This window comes from Zalophus californianus, chromosome 14 (genome assembly GCF_009762305.2).
Source record: "Zalophus californianus isolate mZalCal1 chromosome 14, mZalCal1.pri.v2, whole genome shotgun sequence".
Lineage (NCBI taxonomy): Eukaryota > Metazoa > Chordata > Mammalia > Carnivora > Otariidae > Zalophus > Zalophus californianus.
The window spans coordinates 68,992,665-69,015,000 of record NC_045608.1 but is presented as its reverse complement, the minus strand read 5'-3'; the positions used below and the strand labels follow the sequence as shown (position 1 = coordinate 69,015,000).

General features: G+C 37.7%; 2 protein-coding genes across 3 annotated transcripts in view; one reads left to right on the top strand and one right to left on the bottom strand.

Annotated features, from left to right (window-relative positions):
- DYM (dymeclin) overlaps window positions 1-22,336 on the top strand; it is a 340,650-nt gene that overhangs the window by 114,310 nt on the left and 204,004 nt on the right. The window contains 3 exon segments of the mRNA XM_027576031.2: window positions 12,073-12,255; window positions 16,314-16,492; window positions 18,315-18,440. Coding sequence (XP_027431832.2) covers window positions 12,073-12,255; window positions 16,314-16,492; window positions 18,315-18,440 — 488 coding nt within the window.
- LOC118356248 (L-lactate dehydrogenase A chain-like) lies at window positions 9,701-11,362 on the bottom strand. Of its 2 annotated transcripts, XM_035723885.1 has the most exons (2): window positions 10,580-11,362; window positions 9,701-10,310 (listed from the first exon to the last, which is right to left on the bottom strand). In XM_035723885.1, exons 1-2 carry the CDS (start codon window positions 11,264-11,266, stop codon window positions 10,155-10,157), a joined length of 843 nt encoding a protein of 280 aa, XP_035579778.1. In that variant the 5' UTR covers window positions 11,267-11,362; the 3' UTR covers window positions 9,701-10,154. The 2 variants fall into 2 exon arrangements, with proteins under 2 accessions (XP_035579778.1, XP_035579777.1); XM_035723884.1 differs by having other exon boundaries at window positions 9,701-11,362.

The window sequence follows — 22,336 nt, the reverse complement described above, 5'->3', positions numbered from 1 at the left end:
GGTCAAAGCATTCCTTTTGGGAGACAGGTTGGGGGTAGTAATATCATGTTGTTTTTGTGTTAGGAAAATTGGATTTGACTCAAAATTGTTTTAGGAACTAGCAGATATTTTAAGAGGGCTTTGAATGTAAACACATGTTAAAAAAAAAAAACTGAAACTATTAGTGACCTTCCCCCCCGCCCCAGTACTGTAGTATGACCAGCTGTAGTTCAAGATTGTGTATATTGCTGTTTTATGTTCATTTTAAAATGAAAAAAATAATTGTTGCCAGGGATCATTTTTTTTTAATTACAGCTTTTTTTTCAACACATAGTATGTCATTATTCTCAGATGTAGTGTTCAATAATTTAGCAGTTGCACATAATACCCAGTGCTCATCATGATCGTGTGTTGTTAACATAAAGTTGGTTACGTAGAAAAAGGGGTCACTTGAGGACTATCCCCCCCTCCTTTTTTAAGGAGAAGCGGGGAGAGAGGAGGGAAGAGGGAGAGAGAAAATCTTTTTTTTTTTTAAGATTTTATTTATTTATTTGACAGAGCACAAGAGAGCACAAGCAGGGGGAGCAGCAGGCTGAGGGAGAAGTGATGCGGGGCTCGATCCCAGGACCCTGGGATCATGACCTGAGCTGAAGGCAGACGCCTGGCAACTGAGCCACCCAGGCTCCCCGAGAGAGAGAATCTTAAGCAGGCTCCATGCCCAGTGTAGAGCCTGACGTGGGGGCTCAGTCTCACAACCCTGAGATCATGACCTGAGTCGAAATCAAGAGTCAGACGCTTAACCGACTGAGCCACCCAGGCACCCTGTCCTGTATAATTTTGATGCTTGTCATGTGCATTGCTTAGTTTGTCTTTTATAAAGATAGTTCCCACTTACAGTCCCACCACTAGTGTCTAAAAGTACCTGTCCCGTAGTACCCTCATCAGCATTAAAGTACTGTCATTTAAAATATAGAATTAAAGCTGATTTTGGCAGTATTTAGAACTGTAAAAATAGCAAATATAAAAATCTGTGTTATTTTTTTTTTTTTTTTTTTTTTTTTAATTTTTTATTGTTATGTTAATCACCATATATTACATCATTAGTTTTTGGTGCAGTGTAAATCTGTGTTATTTATACATTTTTAAAATATCCTTTGGTAAGTAACTGAAGTAAGAAAGTGAAACCAAGGGCGCCTGGGTGGCTCAGTTGGTTAAGCGACTGCCTTCGGCTCAGGTCATGATCCTGGAGTCCTGGGATCGAGTCCCACATCGGGCTCCCTGCTCAGCAGGGAGTCTGCTTCTCCCTCTGACCCTCTTCCCTCTCGTGCTCTCTATCTCTCATTCTCTCTCTCTCAAATAAATAAATAAAATCTTTAAAAAAAAAAAAAAGTGAAACCAAGTAAGAGAAGTAAAGGAACAAAAGAAGTCAGAGCTCTGTAAGGATATAAAACATGAAAAAGATGTATCTCTTTTCCATCAGGCAGTTCACAGGAGGTCTTGGAGTATGTGACATGTGTAAGTGTAATGGAAGTCAGTAGTGCTGTGAGTGATGGCGAAAGATGTAACCAATGTGCCAGGAGAGCAGAGAGGAGAGAAGTTATTTTTTGCTTTATGTGTTAGAGCAGACAGATGTATTTTGGACCTTGAAAGATTTTCCAAGCTAGAAAGGAAGTAGAAGAAGAAATGAAAGAAAATTTAAAAATGGGAGGAAGTGGAATAGCATCTTGAGTTGAATAGTAAACTCCTAAGAAGTCAATAAATCTATTTACTGACAGATTTCTGGACTATTTTTTTTCTTCAAGGATCATCCGGACATTTAGATAACATTCTTTTTGACTCCCACAGATGCATTGCAGTTTGTTTGCTTGTCTCTGTTTCATGTTCATTTCTCCTTTGGACTGCGAGCTCCATGCCTAGAGCATCAGTGTCATTGGGTTCGTCAGTGTCCAGTCCTATTTCTTGCACTTTGCCCAGTCTGTAGCAGGCCTTTGCTAAATGGGGAATTGAATGCATATAAGTGCATAGGCAGTCAGGACAGAGTTGGGAAAGCGATTCCTGCATGGTTGGTATGTGACCCTTAATAGAAATCAACTTCAAAGAAGTTTAGTGATCATCAGACAAGTATTTTTTTTCCATGCAAATGTTTCTAACTGGTGATGGAACTGTTCGGTGTTTTGACTATATCAATGTCCATATCCTGGTTGTGATACTGTACTATAGTTTCGTAAGACGTTACCATTAGAGAACAATGGATAATGGCTACACAGGAGCCCTTGTGGTGGTGGTGTGTTTTTTTTTTTTTTTTTTTTTTTACAAGAGCATGTGAATCTACACTTACTTATAAAAGATTTTTAAAATTATATGCAAAGAATTTTTTAAAAAATGATGGTTCGTTAAAACCAAAATGTCTCTAACCAAGCAATAATATTCTGGAATGTTATAACACATAATTATGTTAGGATATTGGTTTGGCTTTTCATAGAGGTCAGATACTAGTGGTTTGAACAAGATAGAAGGTTTACATTTCTGTCACATAAAAATCTAAGCTGGTCCAGGGGTGTAAGCAGGTTTGCTTCCTGAGGTCAGCCAGGGACCAGAGTTCCTTCTGTCTTGTTTTGCCATCCCCTTGGGTGGTGTCCTCATGGACAAAATTGAATCTGTCTGCCTCCCATAAGCCTTCGTTCCAGCCCAGGGGAATGGTGAGGATATGAAGAAAAAATAATTTCTTTTTTGAGGATATGACCTAAAACTGCATATGCTACTCCCAGTCATATCCCATTGGCTGAAATTTAGTCAAATGACCCTAGGGTGCTGCAAGAAAGACTGGGAAGAAATGTAGTCCTGCCCAGCTCAATCCCAGGGCATTTTATTAATAAAAAGGAAAAAAAGGAGCATGGTATTAGAATCAAGGAGCTGGCTTTGCTCCAGTGTTTGCCCTGGAATGTATGTTCAGTTTCTGTATGGGTAACACTGTCTTTTCCTACTATCTTACTACATATAACATAGGTAAAGCACAGGTGTTCGAAGAGTTAGATATATTTGTTAGACCATTATGGTTTTTTTTTTTTAAGATTTTATTTATTTGAGCGAGACAGAGAGAGCAAGCATGAGTTGGGGGAGAGGCAGAGGGAGAAGTAGACTCCCCGCTGAGCAGGGAGCCTGATTCTGGGCTCTATCTCAGGACCCCGAGATCATGACCTGAGCTGAAGGCAGATGCTTAACTGACTGAGCCACCCAGGTGCTCCTGTTAGACCATTATGGAAATTAAAAATTAAAATTGGATTGTGGTTGTTTGCTCGTCTCCCCTTTTTGCTGTTAACTTCCTCAGAGGCCAAGTGTGATTTTCTTTATTCTTTGTACTTTTGGTAACGGGCATAGAGCCTCACCCTAACAGGTACTTACCATGTACTCATCGACGATTATAATCTTTTACCTGTATTGATTGAAATGTTTCTAGCAGAACTTTCATACATATTTCTCACAGCTGACCTGCTTTCTCCTTAATACTTTCCTGATATCTGGTTTGTTATATTACAGGCCCAAATGTATGACTGTGACTCTTTTAGCATGTTTTTATAACCACAGATGGTATAGTATCACTATTTTTTTCGGTATAGTTCAGTTGAATAATTAATGTTATGTATTTGTTACATAGAAGAAATCAATTTAGTTTGGCAAGCAGCATGTTTAGTAACATAAAAAAAAGTAATTTACCTTAATTTCATTGTCTTAATAAAATAATGTTTAATCTTGAGTTCAACACTTTTTCAGTTGAGAGGTTTTTTTCCATAATTATTTTATTGATGTTTCAGTTTGTCATACTTTGTATTTTCCTCACATTTTCATTGTTAAGGATAAGTAATTTTGAGTCATTGCTTTTAAAAAATTGAATAAGCAACACCAGATTTGTTCTTTTAGTTAATTTCAGTACTTTTTACTTTTAGTTAGATCAATTTTATTTTAAGAGTTTATTTGGAAGACCTGAGGGATACAATTAAAAAACTTGGGAGACCATCCTTAATTTGCTTTTTTAGAACAGAAGGAAATATACTGTAACTTTCCCTTATTTTTCTGGTGGAGGGAAATTTTGTTTGCCAACAGGAAAATGCAATTCCACTAAGATTCTTGGGTCATAGATCAGAGGCTTGGATCAACAAAAAGAAACGAACTTTTGGAAGAATTCTGGTCCAACATTATGGGCCAGTTTAAACTACAATGTAGGCAATGGCAGGCTGCCTCCTTTCTCCCTATAAGGAAAGGCAGCATCGCAGTAATATTTACCAGGGAAAGGGAGGAGGCTGTGTGTGGTGGAGGCTGGCTGGGCTGTGCTAGCTTCTCAGTTAAGAGTTAGTTTGACATTATATGCAGCTTCTCAGCCAGCTTGGGGAAACCTGAAGCCGGGGGTGGGGGGTGCCCTCAGTATTTTGTGAAATTTGTCCAGTGGCAGTTAGCTCTTATTTCTCCTAGTCATGAAGATACGCAGCTCTGAAGAGAATCCAGAAAACAAACGAGCAAAAAAACCACTTATCTTTTACCTTGGAGCGCACTTTGTGATTATTTTTCTTGCAGATTGAACTTCCTAATTGTGTTTTTCTTTGCTTGTGATCCTGGAACACACAGATCGTGGATGTAGGGGGCACAGTCACGGAGCATACTCTTGAGTGGAAGGAAGTGACTGGAAAGCTTTTATAATGTTAAGATAAACAAATCATTCCCAAAGTAAATAATATTTGGCGACTGGTTGTACTTTTCTTAAACGATTTTGAGTTTCTTATGAAACGTTTCAAGTTTTTCAACTCTATCGTGAACACTGTTTTGAATAAATTTAAATTGGTGATGTGTAATCAATTATTAGTTGATAATTTTTATTCAAATATCCACATTTTCCTAATGAAAAGTAGGGAGCACAGTAATTAACAGAAATTTTTTCTTCTTTCTAATCTTAAAATCTTTCCTACATGAAAGAAAAAAAAGTCCTTCAGCTAACTTCTCTTGCTGGGCCTCAAGTTTGCTTGTGCCTACACTGGAGGTTTATACTGAATATGCTTTGCACTTTGAGCTTCCCTGTATACACCTTTAGGGACCTCCAAAACTTGGGCAGGAAGGCTATTTATCCTCCCACACCCCCCAGTAACAGCTTCTTCAGAGTAAATATTAAAGTCATTCTAGTGACTCACAGAAAAAGTTTGGGATTTGCAGGACCACAATCATGTAAGAAATGAGAAATTGTTGGGGCGCCTGGGTGGTTCAGTCGTTAAGCGTCTGCCTTCAGCTCAGGTCATGATCCCAGAGTCCTGGGATCGAGCCCCGCATCAGGCTCCCTGCTCAGCGGGAAGCCTGCTTCTCCCTCTCCCACTCCCCCTGCTTGTGTTCCTGCTCTTGCTATCTTTCTCTCTGTCAAATAAATAAATAAAATCTTAAAAATAAAATGATAAATTGTCAGGTATCCATGCGGTAGTTTTGTATGGTGTGTTTAATAGAAAATGTAAAATATTAGAAATGAACAAATGTTCACTCTGAACTGTTGATGGTATAAAGAAGAAATTAAAAGTATCTGCTTATGTTAGTTGAGGAAAAATAACATTTCTCAGCTTTGCTTATTTTGCCATCTATTTAAAATTTCTTTACAAAAGCATTTAATTTCCTTAACAAAGGTGTTCTTTACAAATGCCATCTGCCCATGTAATAAGTAATAAAAAAAAAAAACTAGATGAGTACAAAGACTAAAATATCACGCCCATTGCCACCACCCCAGGTCTACTCAGTGTTCACATGTTGGTGTTTATCCCTCCAAAATTGTGAGAAGGTGCTTTTTAAAAATAACAGTCCTATTGCAAGCGTGTACTGCATCACATTTTCTGGGGTTGGTGACCAGGAATTTTCTTCCTTCCCTCACTTCTTTTGTTAATGTTTCTAACCGAAAGTTGTGCTTGAATACATCCATGTTGTAGGAGAGTCAGCTGAATAAACACAGAACGAAGTTAGAGACTCCTCAGGTCCCCTTCACTCTTGCCCATGATCAGAGCTAACTGCAGTCAACAGTGCACCCTGCCAGGCACCTGTAGCTGCCTTTACCTGCAGAGGGATGGATCTTTACAGTTTTTAAAAAACAAGTGGGGCGTATTATTTGGGTGCATATATACTGTTCTGTGATTTGCATTTTCACTTAATGATATATTGATGAAGTTTTTCCATGTTCTACATAATCATATACCCATGGGGTCTATATTGTTCTGTTTTAATTTTATTGTTTTACATTTATTTTTAAAGAACTAAATGGTTATATTCTTCTTACAAAAAATTTATACAAATAAAGCAAAAGTCTTTCTTGAATTATATGCCAGAGATAATTTCTGTTACCAGTATGGTGTACACTTCATCCTTCCTGGTTTTTTTTTAATTTTTAATTTTCATTCCAATATGGTTAACAGACAGTGTCCTATTAGTTTTAGGTGTGCAGTATAGTGATTCAGCAATCCTATACATGGCTCAGTGCTTATCACAACAAGTGCACTCCTGAATCCCCTTCACCTGTTGCATCCATCCCCCACCCCTCTCCTCTCTGACCACCATCAGTTTTGTTCTCTGTAGTTAAGAGTCTTTTTTGGAGTCCTTCCTGTTTTTTGTTTTTGTTTTTAATATTTACGTGCGCGCACACACACACACACACACACACACGTGGTTTTGGTGGGTAATTTTTAAATTATTATCTCAGTTTTCCTGCAGCTTGCCTTTTTTTTTTTTTTTTTTTTTTACTTAGCAGTATATCTTAGAGAGCTTTCCTTGTTAATACGTGGATATCTTAACTCATACTATATTCCATAGTATAGATAAACCACAGCTTATTGTAAACGTTTACTGTTGGTTAACATCTACATTGTTTCTGTTACCTGACATTTATAAACCATATTAAATACATGCTTCTTTGTGTGCCTGTTCAAGTGTTCTCTAGTATAAGAAAAAAGAATTGCTGGGTTGATGGGGGTGTGCATTTTTAATTTCAATGAGAACTGCCAAATATCCTTCAAAAATCTGGTACCACCTTGATTTCTCACTGTTGGTGATTTTCTATATACCATTACCAATCTATGTGTTATAAATATTTTTAAAAAATTTTGTTTTCTTGGATGATCTTATTATCACATTAATTTCTCTTTATTGCTTTGAATTTTTACTTCCCACTTTTATTTTGGATTGTTGGCTTTCTTTACTGATTTACAGGAGGTCTCTTTTTAAAATAAATATCTTTTTCTGTTTTGTATGTTGCAGATACTTCTTTTCTCTTACTTGTTTAGGACGTATTTAATCACATCTAAGTATTTAATATTTTAAGTAGTCAACTTACTGTTCTTTTTATCTTCTTGAATTTTGTTTTTTTATATAAGAAAAAGGCTTTCTCAACTCAAGGTTTATACAGATACTTTTATAATTAAATATTGGGGAAATGACTAAATTCTCTTGTCCCGGAGGCATTTCTAGAATTTTGTGTTTTTCTCACTGATTTGGAATACTACCTGTATCATAAGGTTAATTCTCAAATATATGTGGTTCTGTTTCTGAACTTGAACTCATTTCTGGTCCATCAAGCTAATTTGTCTGCTGCCAGTATCACACTTTTAAATGACTTCATCTTTATAAAAGTCTTGCTGTTTAACCAGGAACATTCCTCCCCAGGTTAGTCCTTCTTAAAAACTGTTTCCGGGGTGCCTGGGTGGCTCAGTCATTCGGTGTCTACCTTCGGCTTGGGTCATGATCCCAGGGTCCTGGGATCAAGCCCCGTATCGGGCTCCCTGCTCAGTGGGAAGCCTGCTTCCCCTTCTCCCACTCCCCCTGCTTGTGTTCCCTCTCTTGCTGTCTCTCTTCTCTCTGTCAAATAAATAAATAAAATCTTAAAAAAAAAAAAAAAAACCAACAACTGTTTCCTATGTATTTTTATATCCAGCAATACTTTATTTGTTTGTATTACAAAAAATTGCATTAATTCCTCTTGGCATTTTGATAGTGGTTGTATTGCATTTTAGATTCACTGAGGGGCAGTTTTGCAGTATTGCCTTTTTTTTTTAAGATTTATTTATTTATTTTAGAGAGAAGCATGAATGGGCGGGGCAGAGGGAGAGGGAGAGAGAATCTCAAGCCGACTCCACGCTGAGCATGGAGCCCAACAATGGGACTTGGTCTCATGACCCTGAGATCGCGACCTGGGCTAAAACAGTCAGTCGCTTAACTGACTGTACCACCCAGGTCCCCTTGTGGTATTGCCTTTTTGTCCAGAAATATGTTGTATCTATATATTAATTCAGATCTTATATGGCCTTCAGTCTCAAGGTCTGTGGTTGTCTGCCTGAAGGTCTTACATATTTCTTTTGTGTTGATTCTTAAAGAGTTTATTGGGTTTGTTGCTATAGTGATTGGACTTTGTAGTTATTTATTGCTTCTGTGTAGGTGGGTTTTTGACTTTTTTGTATGTTGATTTTTTAGTTGTAGAACTGTACCAAAGCCTATTAGTTCTAATAGTGTGTATTAATTCTCTTGATGTCGTAGGGAAGCTCTGTCTGATAAAAATGTGAGCCTAGATGCAAACCACATATGTAAATTATAATTTTCTAGTAGTTGTATTAAAAAAGTAAAAAGAAACAGCTGAAGTTTATTTTAACAATACTCTTTAATGTAATATGTCCAAAATATTATATCAACATGGAATCAATATTAAAAAAAATTAGTGTGAAATTTTTACTTTTGTATTAAGTCTTCAGAATTCAGTATTTTATACTTACAGCAAAATGCATTTGGGGCTAACCACATTTCAGGTGCCCAGTTCCCACAGTGGCTGGTGGCTAGTGGCTACTCTGTTGGACAGTGTACAATCAGGTTGCTTGCAAATAATGAAATATTTTTCCTTTTTGGGGGGTTGGGGAGGAGGTCTGTTTTTTTCCCCCTTGCCTTAACGCTTTTGCTTGGAGCACCAGTAGTATGGTGGTGATGTTGGTGATATTGATGGGAGTTCTTCCAGTGTGTGACCACTGTGGATTTCGATAGGTTTTAGACTTGAAAGAGGTTACTTTACTTTTCTAGCTTGTAAGAATTCTTAATAGGTTTTAAGTTTAATTTTAAAAATTGGCCAGATCATCTCTCCCTCCATCATTTTAAACTGACTAGAAATACAGGCATACCTCATTTTACTGTGTTTTGTTTGATTGTACTTTGCACATACTGCTGCCTTTTTTTTTTTTTAAGGTTTGTGACAACCCTGCATCGAGCAAGCCTAATTGCCCCATTTTTCTAACCACATTTGCTCACTTTGTATCTCTATGTCACATTTTGGTAATTCTCACAATATTTCAAATTTCTTCATTAATGTTATATTTGTCATGGTGATCTGTGATCAGTTATTAGAACTAGTAGCAGAAAGCTCAGATGATGGTTAGCATTTTTTAACAATGAAGTATTTCTTAATTAAGGTATGTACATTGGTTTTTTAGACATAATGCTATTTTTCACACTTAATACACTACAGTATAGTGTAAACATAACTCTTATATGCAGTGGGAAACCAAAAAACTCATTTGATTTACTTTATCACAATACTATTCGCTTTATTGCAGTAGTCTGGAACCAAACTGCAATCTCTCTGAGGTATGCCTGTGTATCAATACATTTCTAGAATGATGAACAATTCTTGCATTTCAGAGACAAAACTTTCATGATCATGGTGCATTTGTTCTTTTTTTTTTTTTTTTTTTTTTCACCGTTCAAAATTTATTTGGTATTTTAGTTGGTATGACACTTAGTTGGCTGCATTGTCTTTTTACATTATATGGCCATGTACACTATATTCTGACATACATGGTACACAAAGTAAGATCCTTTAGGACAGTTATGCACAATACACTCAATATTGAATTTATACATTGGATCCCAGAACGTGACTGACTGGAAAAGATGGACTAGGCATGTCGGGTGTTGAGGGAAGGAACCCGAAGTGACAGAACACACAGTAAACACACATCTGGTGTGCAGAGCAACCTCAGTTGTGGCAGTGGAGCCTCTGAGACGGTGGGGCTAACTTACGTTAACCAATTTAGGGCTACAAAGACAGGTATCATCCAGTACCAGGATATAGCTGCAGGGTTTGGTGAACCATTCCTATTTGGAACTTTAGGAAACTGACTTTTTTCTTAGGCCATTTTAATATTACTTGAGTAACAGATCAGATAATAAGGACAATATACACAACCTCCAACTAAAATCCTGCTATAGTCTAGACAGTGAAGTGGTACATTAGAAAACTTTAAAACTGCAGCTCCTTTTGGATCCCCCAAAGTGTATCTGCACTCTTCTTCAAACGGGCCTCCTCCTCAGAAGTCAGAGTCACCTTCACAACATCTGAAATTCCATTCTGTCCCAAGATGCAAGGGACACTAAGGAAGACATCATCTTTAATTCCATAGAGACCCTTAATCATGGTGGAAATTGGATGCACCCGCCTAAGATTCTTCATTATACTTTCGGCCAGATCTGCCACAGACAGTCTAATGGCCCAGGAGGTGTAGCCTTTCAGTTTGATCACCTCATAGGCACTGTCAACCACCTGTTTGTGAACCTCTTTCCACTGTTCCTTATCTGCATCAGTGCCTAAGTCAGGGTGCAGATTCTTCAGAGAGACACCAGCAATGTTCACTCCACTCCATACAGGCACACTGGAGTCTCCATGCTCCCCAAGGACCCACCCGTGACAGCTTAATGCGTGAACTCCCAGTCTTTCCCCCATTAGGTAACGGAACCGGGCTGAATCCAGATTGCAACCACTTCCAATAACACGGTTTTTGGGAAAGCCACTTATCTTCCAAGCCACATAGGTCAAGATATCCACTGGATTGGAAACGACAAGCAACTTGCAGTTTGGGCTATATTTTACGATATTAGGAATGATGAACTTAAAAATGTTCACATTACGCTGGACCAAATTAAGACGGCTTTCTCCCTCTTGTTGACGTGCCCCAGCTGTGATAATAACCAGCTTGGAGTTTGCAGTCACATTATAATCTTTGCCAGAGACAATTTTTGGTGTTCTAAGGAAAAGGCTGCCGTGCTGGAGATCCATCATCTCTCCCTTGAGTTTGTCTTCCATGACATCAACAAGAGCAAGTTCATCTGCCAAGTCCTTCATTAAGATACTGATGGCACAAGCCATGCCAACAGCACCAACCCCAACAACTGTGATCTTATTCTGGGGGGTATGTTCTTCCTTAAGAAGATTCTGAATCAGCTGATCTTTGAGAGTTGCCATTTTGGACGTAGAACCAAAAGGAATCGGGAGTGCACGTCGGGCGGGCGGCCGTCAGCGGCGCGCGAGGTTGAATCCGGACTCGGCGGCAGCGGCTCCGACACCTGGTGCATTTGTTCTTTTAACAAATTTTTCTGTAAGATTTCATCTGCTTTTGTTTGAGTCTATCTAAAAATCTCTTTGCATTTCTCCCTCTTGTTTTAAATGCAGTTGCTATTCAGTTTCTATATCAGGGAGATTTTTCAGGCTTTGTCAAATGAGTTGTGTAAATATGCCTCTTGTTTTGTACTTTGGAGCTATTTATATAATATGGGAATTGTTTGTACTGGGCGGGCTCGGTAGACTTACTTATAAAACATCTGGACTTGATTTGCTAGCTCTTTGACTCCATTTCCCACTCTTTTAAGGGAATTTGTCCATTCAGATTTTTGTCTTTGGCCAATTTTGACATTTTGTATCTTCCTAGATATTTTAGTATTTTGCTTATGTTTTCAAATATATTGGTATAAAATTGTACATGAAATGTTGTTATAATTATGTAGATGTTTTGATATATTAAAAAAATCTAGAAAGATACAGGAAACTTAATAGTGGTTATCTATGGGGAGGAGAAGTGGAATTATGGGAGTAGGGAGTGGTAGTCTTAAAAAATTTTATATCCTTTGGCAATATGAGAATTTTCAAGTAATGAACTTGTTTACTTTAATAATTGAAAAGAGTGTTATTAAAAAGTATAGAATATCGTACAGAAATATGTATATCCATCTTACTAGTCCCAGCACATCGTAACTGTGTGTTTTCTTCTCAAGCTGGCCTCTGGACTGTCTTCACCCTGGGTGGCGTGGGCAGCAAAGCAGCTGCCTCTCCAGAACTTTCTTCCCCTCTGGCCAACCAGAGTCTCCTGCTTCTGCTGGTGCTGGCCAACCTGACTGATGCTGCAGATGCACCAAACCCCTACAGACAAGCCATTATGTCCTTTAAGAATACACAAGGTTTGTGGTACTTTGTTCATGCCCGCCCTCCCTCCCTCCCTTCTCCACACTTATCGTGGAGCCTAACACGGGGCTCGAACTCACAACCTTGAGATCAAGACCTGAGCTGAAATCAAGAGTCAGGTGCTCAACCAATTGAGCCACCCAGGCGCCCCTGAATATCTTTCTAATGAGGAAAGAGGGTATTGCTTATCCATATTGTTTATTGTTTTATAGTTGTGGAAATGATTCTCAATTGTATATTTTCCTATTCGTTAAAGATGAGGAAAAACTTAGACTCCTCTGTCTGTATTCACAGGAAGGTCAAATGAATCTTAGATGAGAGCTGTGGTTCTTTATATCCATTTAAATTTACATTTTTATCTAGAGATAACGAAGCCAGTGTTTGCTTAATTTAGATCAGCCTGTCCTATCTATTAGGGATAGGAATTAACCAGAAAACTCCAAATGATAGGTGGTTTGAAGTTTTTCATTTGAAGTCTGTATTCCAATTAGAGTTTTATAGAACTAAAAATTAGAACTCAGCAAACTTTTTCTGCAAAGGGGCAGATGGCTTTGTGGGGTCCTGTGTTGTCTGTCACTACCTCTTACCTCTGCCCCTGGTGCAAAAGCAGGCATAAATAATAAGGACATGGCATTGCTGGTTTCCACTAAAACTTATTTCCAAAATAGGTGATGGGCTTGTCTGTGGGCTCTAACTTGCCCTGAAGTAGAGCTTGAGTAGTTAGTTCCATGTTGAAAGAATAATCTCTAATCAAAAGATTATACCCCATTAAAAAAAAAAAAAAGGATTATACTCTGTAGGCCAAATTAATACGGTAGCTAGATTTTCAAGATTTATGGCATGCTAGTATACTTAAGATGTGTAAGAAGTGAAGTTACTGGATAGGAGCATTTCTAAGGCTTCTGATACGTGTTGCCATGTTCCTTTCCAGAGTTCTTATGCGTGTTTCTTAATAGTGCGTGAGTATGCCAGTTGGGGGTACCTTTGCCAACCCTGGTATTATTATTTGTAGGGGAAAACAATAATAGGGAGTCTCTAACATTTGATAGATAAAAAGTGAAAACTCATGTATCTGAGAGTACTTTCCTGTTCCCATTACTATTCCATTGTGACTTACTGGTTAAGAAAGCAAGTTGTGGAGTCAAGCAGACCTAAGTTTACACCACACTTCTGTCACTTCAGAGCTGTGAGGCCTCCTCCAGTTTGCTTAACATCAGGCCTCCCTCGCTTTGTCTATAAAATGGGGATAACATCACCTTAATAGAATTTGTATAAGTACCACGCAAGGTAAGGTTTTAGAATGATTAGCTCACATCTTACAACACAGCCTGATGTTCCGTATATGGTATTTATTGTCACTTTTGATGCTCAGGCCGGATGTTACTAGGTAGGGTTGAACCTTTTTGGGATAGCCATCTTTTTGGTGGATTGTTGGGTGCAATGATTCTGAACATTGACTTTAGGGTTAGACTGCCTTGGGTTCATATCCCAGTTTTTATTCTTTAAAGACCAGTGTTTTTATCTATAAAGCAGGGGTTAGAATCTCTACTTCACAGTGTTCTTATAAAAAATTAAGTGGGTTTTTATCATAGTACAGAGTCACTATATTATTGCTATAATTTTAAGAAGCAGTATAATGTAGTGATGCCAACAGAGGCTGATCTTGGCAAAGTTAAATCTCTCCAAGCCTTTATTTCATCCTTTGTGAAACTGATCAAAATTATGACATGATCATTGTATGCATTAAAATAAGGGCTAATACATATAAAGCTGTCAGTATAATAACTAGTTCATAGGACTTCTTAGCTAGTAATGTTTAAATGTTATGGATACACACAACACACATACTCCATTTGCAGCCGTGTATAATACAGCTGGGTGAACACGTTACTTCGCTTCCAGAATCTTCTTCCACCGAGTGTTCTGTAGATGCTGTAATCCTTTTTGCACTCACAGATTACATGCAATGCTTCCTTTCACCATCCTTTGCAAAAATAAGTCACATAAAACAATTATTTTTAGAACCGTCAAAAATACAGTGTTAGGATTGAAAAAATAACCTGTATTTTATTTTCTTATTTTGGTGGGGTTTTTTTTAAAGATTTTATTTATTTATTTGACAGAGAGAGAGAGACAGCGAGAGAGGGAAAACAAGCAGGGGGAGTAGGAGAGGGAGAAGCAGGCTCCCCGCTGAGCAGGGAGCCCAGTGCAGGGCTCGATCCCAGGACCCCGGGATCATGACCTGAGCCGAAGGCAGACACCCAACGACTGAGCTACCCAGGTGCCCCAAGATAACCTACATTTTAAATGTAGGAGGAAAAGTGAGGGCACTTTGTAGTAAAATTGAAGACTTTTTAAGATAATTCTCACAAATGTATAGTTGAGAAGAATCTGAGAGGTATGGGACTGTGCTATCAGAGATTGTGTTGACACACATTTCTTTTCCATAAGAGTAAAGCTTTTAGAGATGCTAAAGCAGTGCTTTTATTTTTTATTATTTTTTAAAGATTTATTTATTTGAGAGAGAGAGAGAGAATGAGAGAGAGAAAGCACATGAGAGGGGGGAGGGTCAGAGGGAGAAGCAGACTCCCTGCTGAGCAGGGAGCCCGATGCGGGACTCAATCCAGGGACTCCAGGATCATGACCTGAGCCGAAGGCAGTCACCCAACCAACTGAGCCACCCAGGCGCCCTAAAGCAGTGCTTTTAAAATTTTATTTTTATTTTTTTTTTGCTAGTGGTTCTTTTTTTTTTTAATCTTGGTTCTTTTTAAGATATTAAAGATATTAAAATATCAACTCGTTGTGCTGTCATGTTCCGTTGTTTTATCTGATAAGATTATACTTTTCTCCAAGTCTGTTGACCTGTCTTTCCCTCCTTTTTGGCTTGCTAACTTTGCTGGCTTCAGTGTCTAAGCAAGTTCAGTTAATTGGTAGGAAAGGGGCACTGTCAGTTTTGCAATATCAGGAATTTTCCCACATGGGCTGTGATTTATGATTTTCATCATGCTAGTGACTCTATTTTGAAAAAAGGTTTACCAAGAAATTATATACATTTTCCAGTAGTTGTTTGAGATTTGATGTATCCTACTGTGGAAGCTAATGCTGAACATAACTGATGCTGATAATACTTTAAAACTAGCTAGGGGCACCTGGCTGGCTCATTCAGTGGAGTGTGCAACTCTTGATCTCAGGGTTGTGAGTTTGAGCCCCACGTTGAGGGTGGAGTTTACTTAACTAACTAAATAAATAATAAAAATAAGAATTAAAAAAATAAAACTAGCTAAATGATATGATGTTATCCTAGCTATTTTCTTCATAAATGGATTAGTGACATTGGTGAATGAGCCATAGTTATTCATTTGAAAAAAATTAACTCAGCTTGAAGTCCTTTTTTCTTTTTAACCCTTACAAGAGGATTTTCTGTTTTATGTAGAAACTTTTGTATTCTTTGTCTCAGTATTTTTTATTTAGGATTGGTGGTCATTTAGTTTTGGTAACAGAACATGTAAGACGTCATGTTTATATCTGCTAGAGCACTTTTGGCCTGGGTCTGTAGTTCTGTTTATATAAGCTCCTATGTTCTTAAAACCAGCTTCATTCAGCTATATTAATGCAAAAATCATAATAAAGTCGAAGTATGTGACTTAGTTTAGTTGCTTTTTTATATTTGGCTTTTTAAAGATAAAACGTTACTCTCAAGTGGTATTTGCACATAGATTTATAATCATTGGAAAGCCTTGGTTTAGATAGTACAGAGAAATAAACTGTCCCAGTTTTTTTTTTTTTTTCCTTTGGCAAGAACATTTCAGTTCTACTGTCTCGGCAAATTTCAGTTACATAGTAGTGTGATCAACTCTAGTCACCATGCTTTACATTAGTTTAGTTCTTTAAGTAAAACTTAAAATATAAATTGAAATTTTGAACCTGAAATGTAGTGACATACAAAGTTAATGGGAATTGAATTGTACACATTGTGTTCTTATTATTTACAGAAGGCCCAGTCCAGAAAATACTGACATAGTATTTTAAAAATTTTGTGGTTTGTGTGTTCCAGATAGCAGTCCTTTCCCCTCATCAATTCCACACACTTTCCAGATTAACTTCAACAGTCTGTACACAGCTCTTTGTGAACAGCAGACATCTGACCAAGCAACTCTCCTCTTGTACACGTTGCTCCATCAGAATAGTAATGTTAGAACGTACATGTTGGCTCGCACAGATATGGAAAATCTTGTAAGTATCAAACTACACATTTCATGCTTTTTGTATTGTTTAATCTTTTGAAGAGCCGTTTCTTTTCTCAGGAGGGGTAAGTATGTTTGGCTGGTTGCAAAGGTGATGCTTGAGAGGTTGACGGGGAGCTGCCACCAGGCACAGACAGAGGTGTGAGGTTTGCAGTGTGGGAGACAGCGCCCGTGCTGATGTTGCCACAGAGCAGAGAGCACAGCAGCGCGACCAGCTTCCCTGTCCTTCGGGTCTTACCCTGCCCAGGATCTAGCCTGATGGAGTCCTTCAAGAAGCACCGCGCGCCATTCTCAAGATATTTATACCCTTGTGGTTCTTTTCAGATGCTGTGTCCACCCATCAAGTTCCTGTAGTCTGTAGTCCCAGTTGCAGCAAGTTCCTGACGAACATGGCTAAGCTCAGTTTCCCACGCGTTGCATCCCTTCGGCAGGCTTAGGCTTGAGGTCTGACTGAACTCAATTCTGGGAGTGTTAGAGTTATTTTAGGGTACCTGTGCCAGACAGCAGCTTGCATACACACTATCCTTTATTATGTGAGTGAAAAACTCCTGTAGGAAATCATGGATTTCCATTTGTGACTAATGTGTAAACAAAAATGTTTCTATGAGTGGAAAAGTAACCTTACCTCACCAAGGTGTTAATATTATAATTGAAATACATACTATAGAGATACCTGTGGGTTATTTATACATTAATAGAATTGTGAACATCCCTGAAATAGGCAGCAGCTTGCTGGTGGCAATAGGAACGTTCCCTCTGTACCAGTTTTTACAGGTTGACTGCAGGATTCACCAGGATTTGGTGGCCATTTTGTCAGTGTTAAAGATAAAATATTGAGTTAACATGGAATGTTAGAATTCATTTGAAGAGTACGTTCTATGTCAAAGTGACTCTAAGGACAAAAAACATGATGCATGAACCTGTCTGCACACAGCTATATGTGGAAAACATTGGTTATTTTAAATAGTAAAATTGGATGTAACAGTGTACTGCTCATGTGAGTAAAAACTTGGAGATGGCTTGTTTACTGAGGGGTGAGTGAGAATAAGCAGAGACAGTTCTGAGCATGATGTGTCCTAGGGGAAATGATGGCAGTAAGCAGAAAGCCCATGACACCACCTGTTCTAGAAAGTTCCATGGTTAAGTATGTTGGTACATAAGAATATGCAGAGAACAGTCATCGGTATGTGATGACATAACACCAGTAAAAATTTAAAAGGTTTTGTTTTGGGGTTTTTTTGGAGTGGGGTGGAGGGTTATATGCTTATTTTTGTTTTTAATTTCTCATATAGATTACTTTGATAATGTCTCAACTGATGTCCTTATCTGTCTTTTTGCCTTTATTCTATAATATTGAGACTATGATTAGAAAATGTGTTATTGGTAGGAAATTTACTGTGCTGATCTGATTTTGATTTTGTTAATAATTTTATTCTACAATCTTTCCTATTAAGGTAATATTTGACACATTAGTGTTTGTAAGAATACCTTCTTGTGTATAAATTCCTGCAAGGCGGGAGGCAGACCTGCTTCTACTCAGTGTCACATGTTGGCCTAAACGGTCTCTGCAGACCCATTTTTACGTGGTGGCAGACCTTCATACGGGGTGATTGTTTTCCCTTCTGGTGTCTGAGCTATACATGGGGAAAGTACCTTCAGGCATATGCTGGTTTTGTGTGGTTTTCTTTTTCCTTTAAAGAAACCTATAACTATGAAATTAAAACAGAGTGCATAATAAAAGCATAAAGATTGAAAACATTGATCTTATAATAAAGTAATTGAAATAGTAAATTAAAATTTCTATTTGATAGGTTTTACCAATTCTTGAGATTCTGTATCATGTCGAAGAAAGAAATTCACACCATGTGTATATGGCCCTTATAATATTATTGATCCTTACAGAAGACGATGGCTTTAATAGATCCATTCATGAAGTGGTAAGTTACCATTACTTTGCTTAGAGTCTCAGGGTTATAGAATAGTCAGGTCCCTCTGCAGGATTTACTGCAGCCTTAGCATTTCTTCCTTCTTTTCCTTCTGGTAGAACACAAGAACCTGACTTAGAAAATGGTGTGTCTGTCTTCTGACTTATGAAGTGCTTTTTTTCTGAATGACTATTAGCCACTGTTAAAGACTCTGTCAAAATGGTTTCTTCAGTAATTGAGGCAAATGTTTCTGCTGCCACTGAGTTCATTTTTCCTCTCTGTTTCATTCCCCTTTTTTAGTTGTGGCAGAAATTGTCCCACAAGTTTGCCTATTGTATACAGAGTAAGTGAAGGAATAGGGAATAAAGAGAAGAAGCCTGAGAAATTGTTTTATGTTTTTGAAAACGATGTAACATAATTTAACTCTTTCAATTTTAGTCTTGTGGGTGAGTTCCAACCCCACACTGATTTTTATCTTCCTCTTTGTATTTTCTTTATGTCAAAGTAACACATGTATATAGTTTTGTTTTTGGGTGTTTTTTTTTTTTAAATATTTTATTTTTAAGTAATCTCTACACCCGATGTGGGGCTCAAACTTACAACCCTGATATCAGGAGTCACATGCTCCACTGACTGAGCCAGCCAGGCACCCCAACACATGTACACATTGTTTTAACACTTTTATAAAAGTACTAGGTTTTAGTGCAACATAATACATCCTATGTCTATCCTGCACCTGATTCCCACTCCCCAAAGACCAATGCTATTAACTCTGTCCATGTTTCTAAATAACATGCTTGTTTTGTTATTTCTTGATTTTCCAGATTTAGATATTAACTATCCTCTTCCTAAAATGGAAAATAAGTCATAATTAGCTCTCCTTCCTGCACATGCCTGTTTCCTTGGGTTCCCAGCCCCCTTTCCACATGTAGACTTTTCCCCTCCTTCCATTTTATTACCATTTTCAGCTTGAGAACTCAGCTTTTTCATGATTATGATTAACTAGTATTCTTAGCTCAGCTATGTAATGTATGATAATTGCACTTCCTTTCTTGTTCATGTTTTGGTTTTTCTGTAGCACATGATTGCCCAGTTTTTTTATTCATGTACCAGTCACTAATTCAGCCCCCATACTTCAACAGAACTGAGAATTCCCTCTAAATATATTAAAATACATTGCACATCTTCTTAGTTTCATTTTCTTCTTTGGCTTCTGTCTTCGGCCATGTTGGAGGCTTAACTCAAAAGTTTGGTGATCGATGTTTTATTTAGAAGTAAGGCACTAAAAAGTTGATTGTAAGTTCTGTGTGTGGACAGGACTTACTTGATTTTAACTTGCTCTACATGATCTCTTTCTCTGGGTACTCTGCTCTCTGTAGGCCTTTTCTTTTGGGCTGATCAGTTTCTCAGAGGGGGCTCATCCAGTGTTCCTGCTGGGGGGTGTCTAGCGGAAGAAGGGGCTAGGGCTTTCACTCTTCAGAGGATACAAACACTTTTTTTTTGTTATCTTCAATAGGGTTTTTGTGGCATGTTTACTCTTCTCTGATGATGTTCCATTAAGACTTTTTTGGTCTCTTATATGGTGTGACCATCATTTCAACTAAGATTTAGGGAACCTTGACACTGTAGAAAGAAGATAAAACATACAAATTTCCTAATTCTTGTGTTTAGCAAAGTACCACCAGAGAGAAAATATTAGTACTGATTTTTCTCATTTTTATAGCATTTATCTTTAATAAGAAACAAAAACCAATATAATTTTTAAAAACATTTAAATTGAAGTATAAAATGTGCACAAATTTTGAAGGTATAACTTAGGAGTTTTGATGTACGTATCTACCTGTGTTATTACCACCCAGATCAAGTTACTGAACATTTCGCAAACATAACAGAAATGCCTTTTCCTGGCCAGTACCCCACCGCCAGTCAGTGAACCATTATTCTGACTTTCACTCACATAGTGTTGTTGAGATTTACCTGTGTTATTGCATCATTGGTTGGTTCTTCTGTATTGCTCGGTGCTATTCCACTGTATGAGTATGCCACAGTATATTTATCCATTGTCTTGGTGGTAGATACTTGCTTTTTTTCCCAGTTTGGGACTATGTTTGTTAAGACTGCTGTGCTCATTTTTACACTTGTACGTCAGCGGACATATGCACTCATTCTCTTGAGTGTACACCTAGGGTAGAATTGCTGGGTCAAGGGCAGGTGTGTGTTTAGCTTGAAGAGACAGTAATAAAACTGAAGTTGTGTCTCACCATAAGTTCGCAGTTCCACTCCAAGGTTGTATAGGAAGACTTGTACTTTTGCACAGAGAGTACATGCTTATTAATGGTCATCCAACATCATTGTTGATAATATTGAAAATGTTTAGAGGATGCAGAGTCCAACATCTGGAGAGTAAGAAAGGGGAATGAAAATGGGGAAGGGTACACAGCGGGTCTTCACCTATGTCTGTAATGTTGTATTTGCTTCAACAGCATGGAAAACAAAATAAAACAAGAAGTCACCAAAAAGAACTTTGAAGCAAATATGACAAAATATGTTAAGATTTGACAAAATTCAAGGATGGCTACACTTTTTATTATATTGCTTTCTATACTTTACAAAAAAGTATTATATTTGGTAATTAAAGTTAGCATAGGAGTTTGCATTAAAATTAAACTTTACTGACTTTAAAATTAAACTTCACTGACTATAAACTTTACTGACTGCCAAAATGGTGATGGTAAGATAGGGAAGACATTAGGTTTGTTCATATTCAGGCGCAGTTCCATAAGGACTTCAGGGTATTCCAGATGACGTTTCAAATTCAGGTATTTAAATCTTTTTTTTTTTCCCCTCTAGAATTTGACTTTCTTGTTGACCTTTGTTTATTTTTATTCTTTTCCTTTTCATATGTAATAGTAAATATGAGTAAGTAAATGTTTCTACCAAAGTTCTCTACGTGGAATTATTAGCTGTGGATCTAATTGTCCATGAAATAGATTCTGGTATCTCATTTTGGCTTGAAGTTGCATTTCCTCATACCCAATGATGATCAGCATTTTTTCATGTACTTTTCATGTGCTTATATATTGTCTTTTGTGAAGTATCTTTCCAAATTTTCCCTATTTTAAAAAATTATACTTTAGAAAGTTCATTGTAATTTTTTTTAAAGATTTTTTAAATTTATTTGAGAGAGTGCGCACAAGTGGTGTGTAGGGGCAAAGGGAGAAGCAGACTCCCTGTTGAGCAGGAAGGCGGATGCAGGACGTGGGGCTCCATCCCAGGACCCTGCGATCATGACCTGAGCCGAAGGCAGACTTTTAACCAACTGAGCCACCCAGGTGCCCCAAGTTAATTGTAGTTTTGAGAAAAATAGAATTCATGTACCCTTTACCTAGTTTCCCTTAGTGACAACTGTAATTGCAAAACAGTAATACAATATCACAACCAAGACATTGGCATTGACATAGTCAAGATACAAGACATTTCCATTACCACAGGGATGTCCCTGTGTTTACTTTGTATAGCCATACTTTCTTTTTAAAAAATTGGGATTTTGGGGTGCCTGGGTGGCTCAGTTGTTGAGCGTCTGCCTTCGGCTCGGGTCATGATCCCAGGGTCCTGGGATCGGGCCCTGTGTCAGGGAGCCCGCTTCTTCCTCTCCCACTTGCCCTGCTTGTGTTCCCTCTCTGTGTCTCTCTCTGTCAAGTAAATAAATAAAATATTTTTTAAAAATTGGGTTTTTCTTTTATTACTGAGTTGTAAGGCTTCTTTTTTTTTTTGCTGAATCACGTGGATTTTTTTCCCAGTCTGTTAAAGTAGTGCATTACTGATTAAGTTTTGAATATTGAATAAACCTTACATTCCTGGGATAAATTGCACTTAGCCATGATATATTCTCTTTTTATATACATTTG

Excerpts from the sequence above, each read along its gene's own strand:
- LOC118356248 (XM_035723884.1), bottom strand. The coding sequence starts at position 11,266 with ATGGCAACTCTCAAAGATCAGCTGATTCAGAATCTTCTTAAGGAAGAA.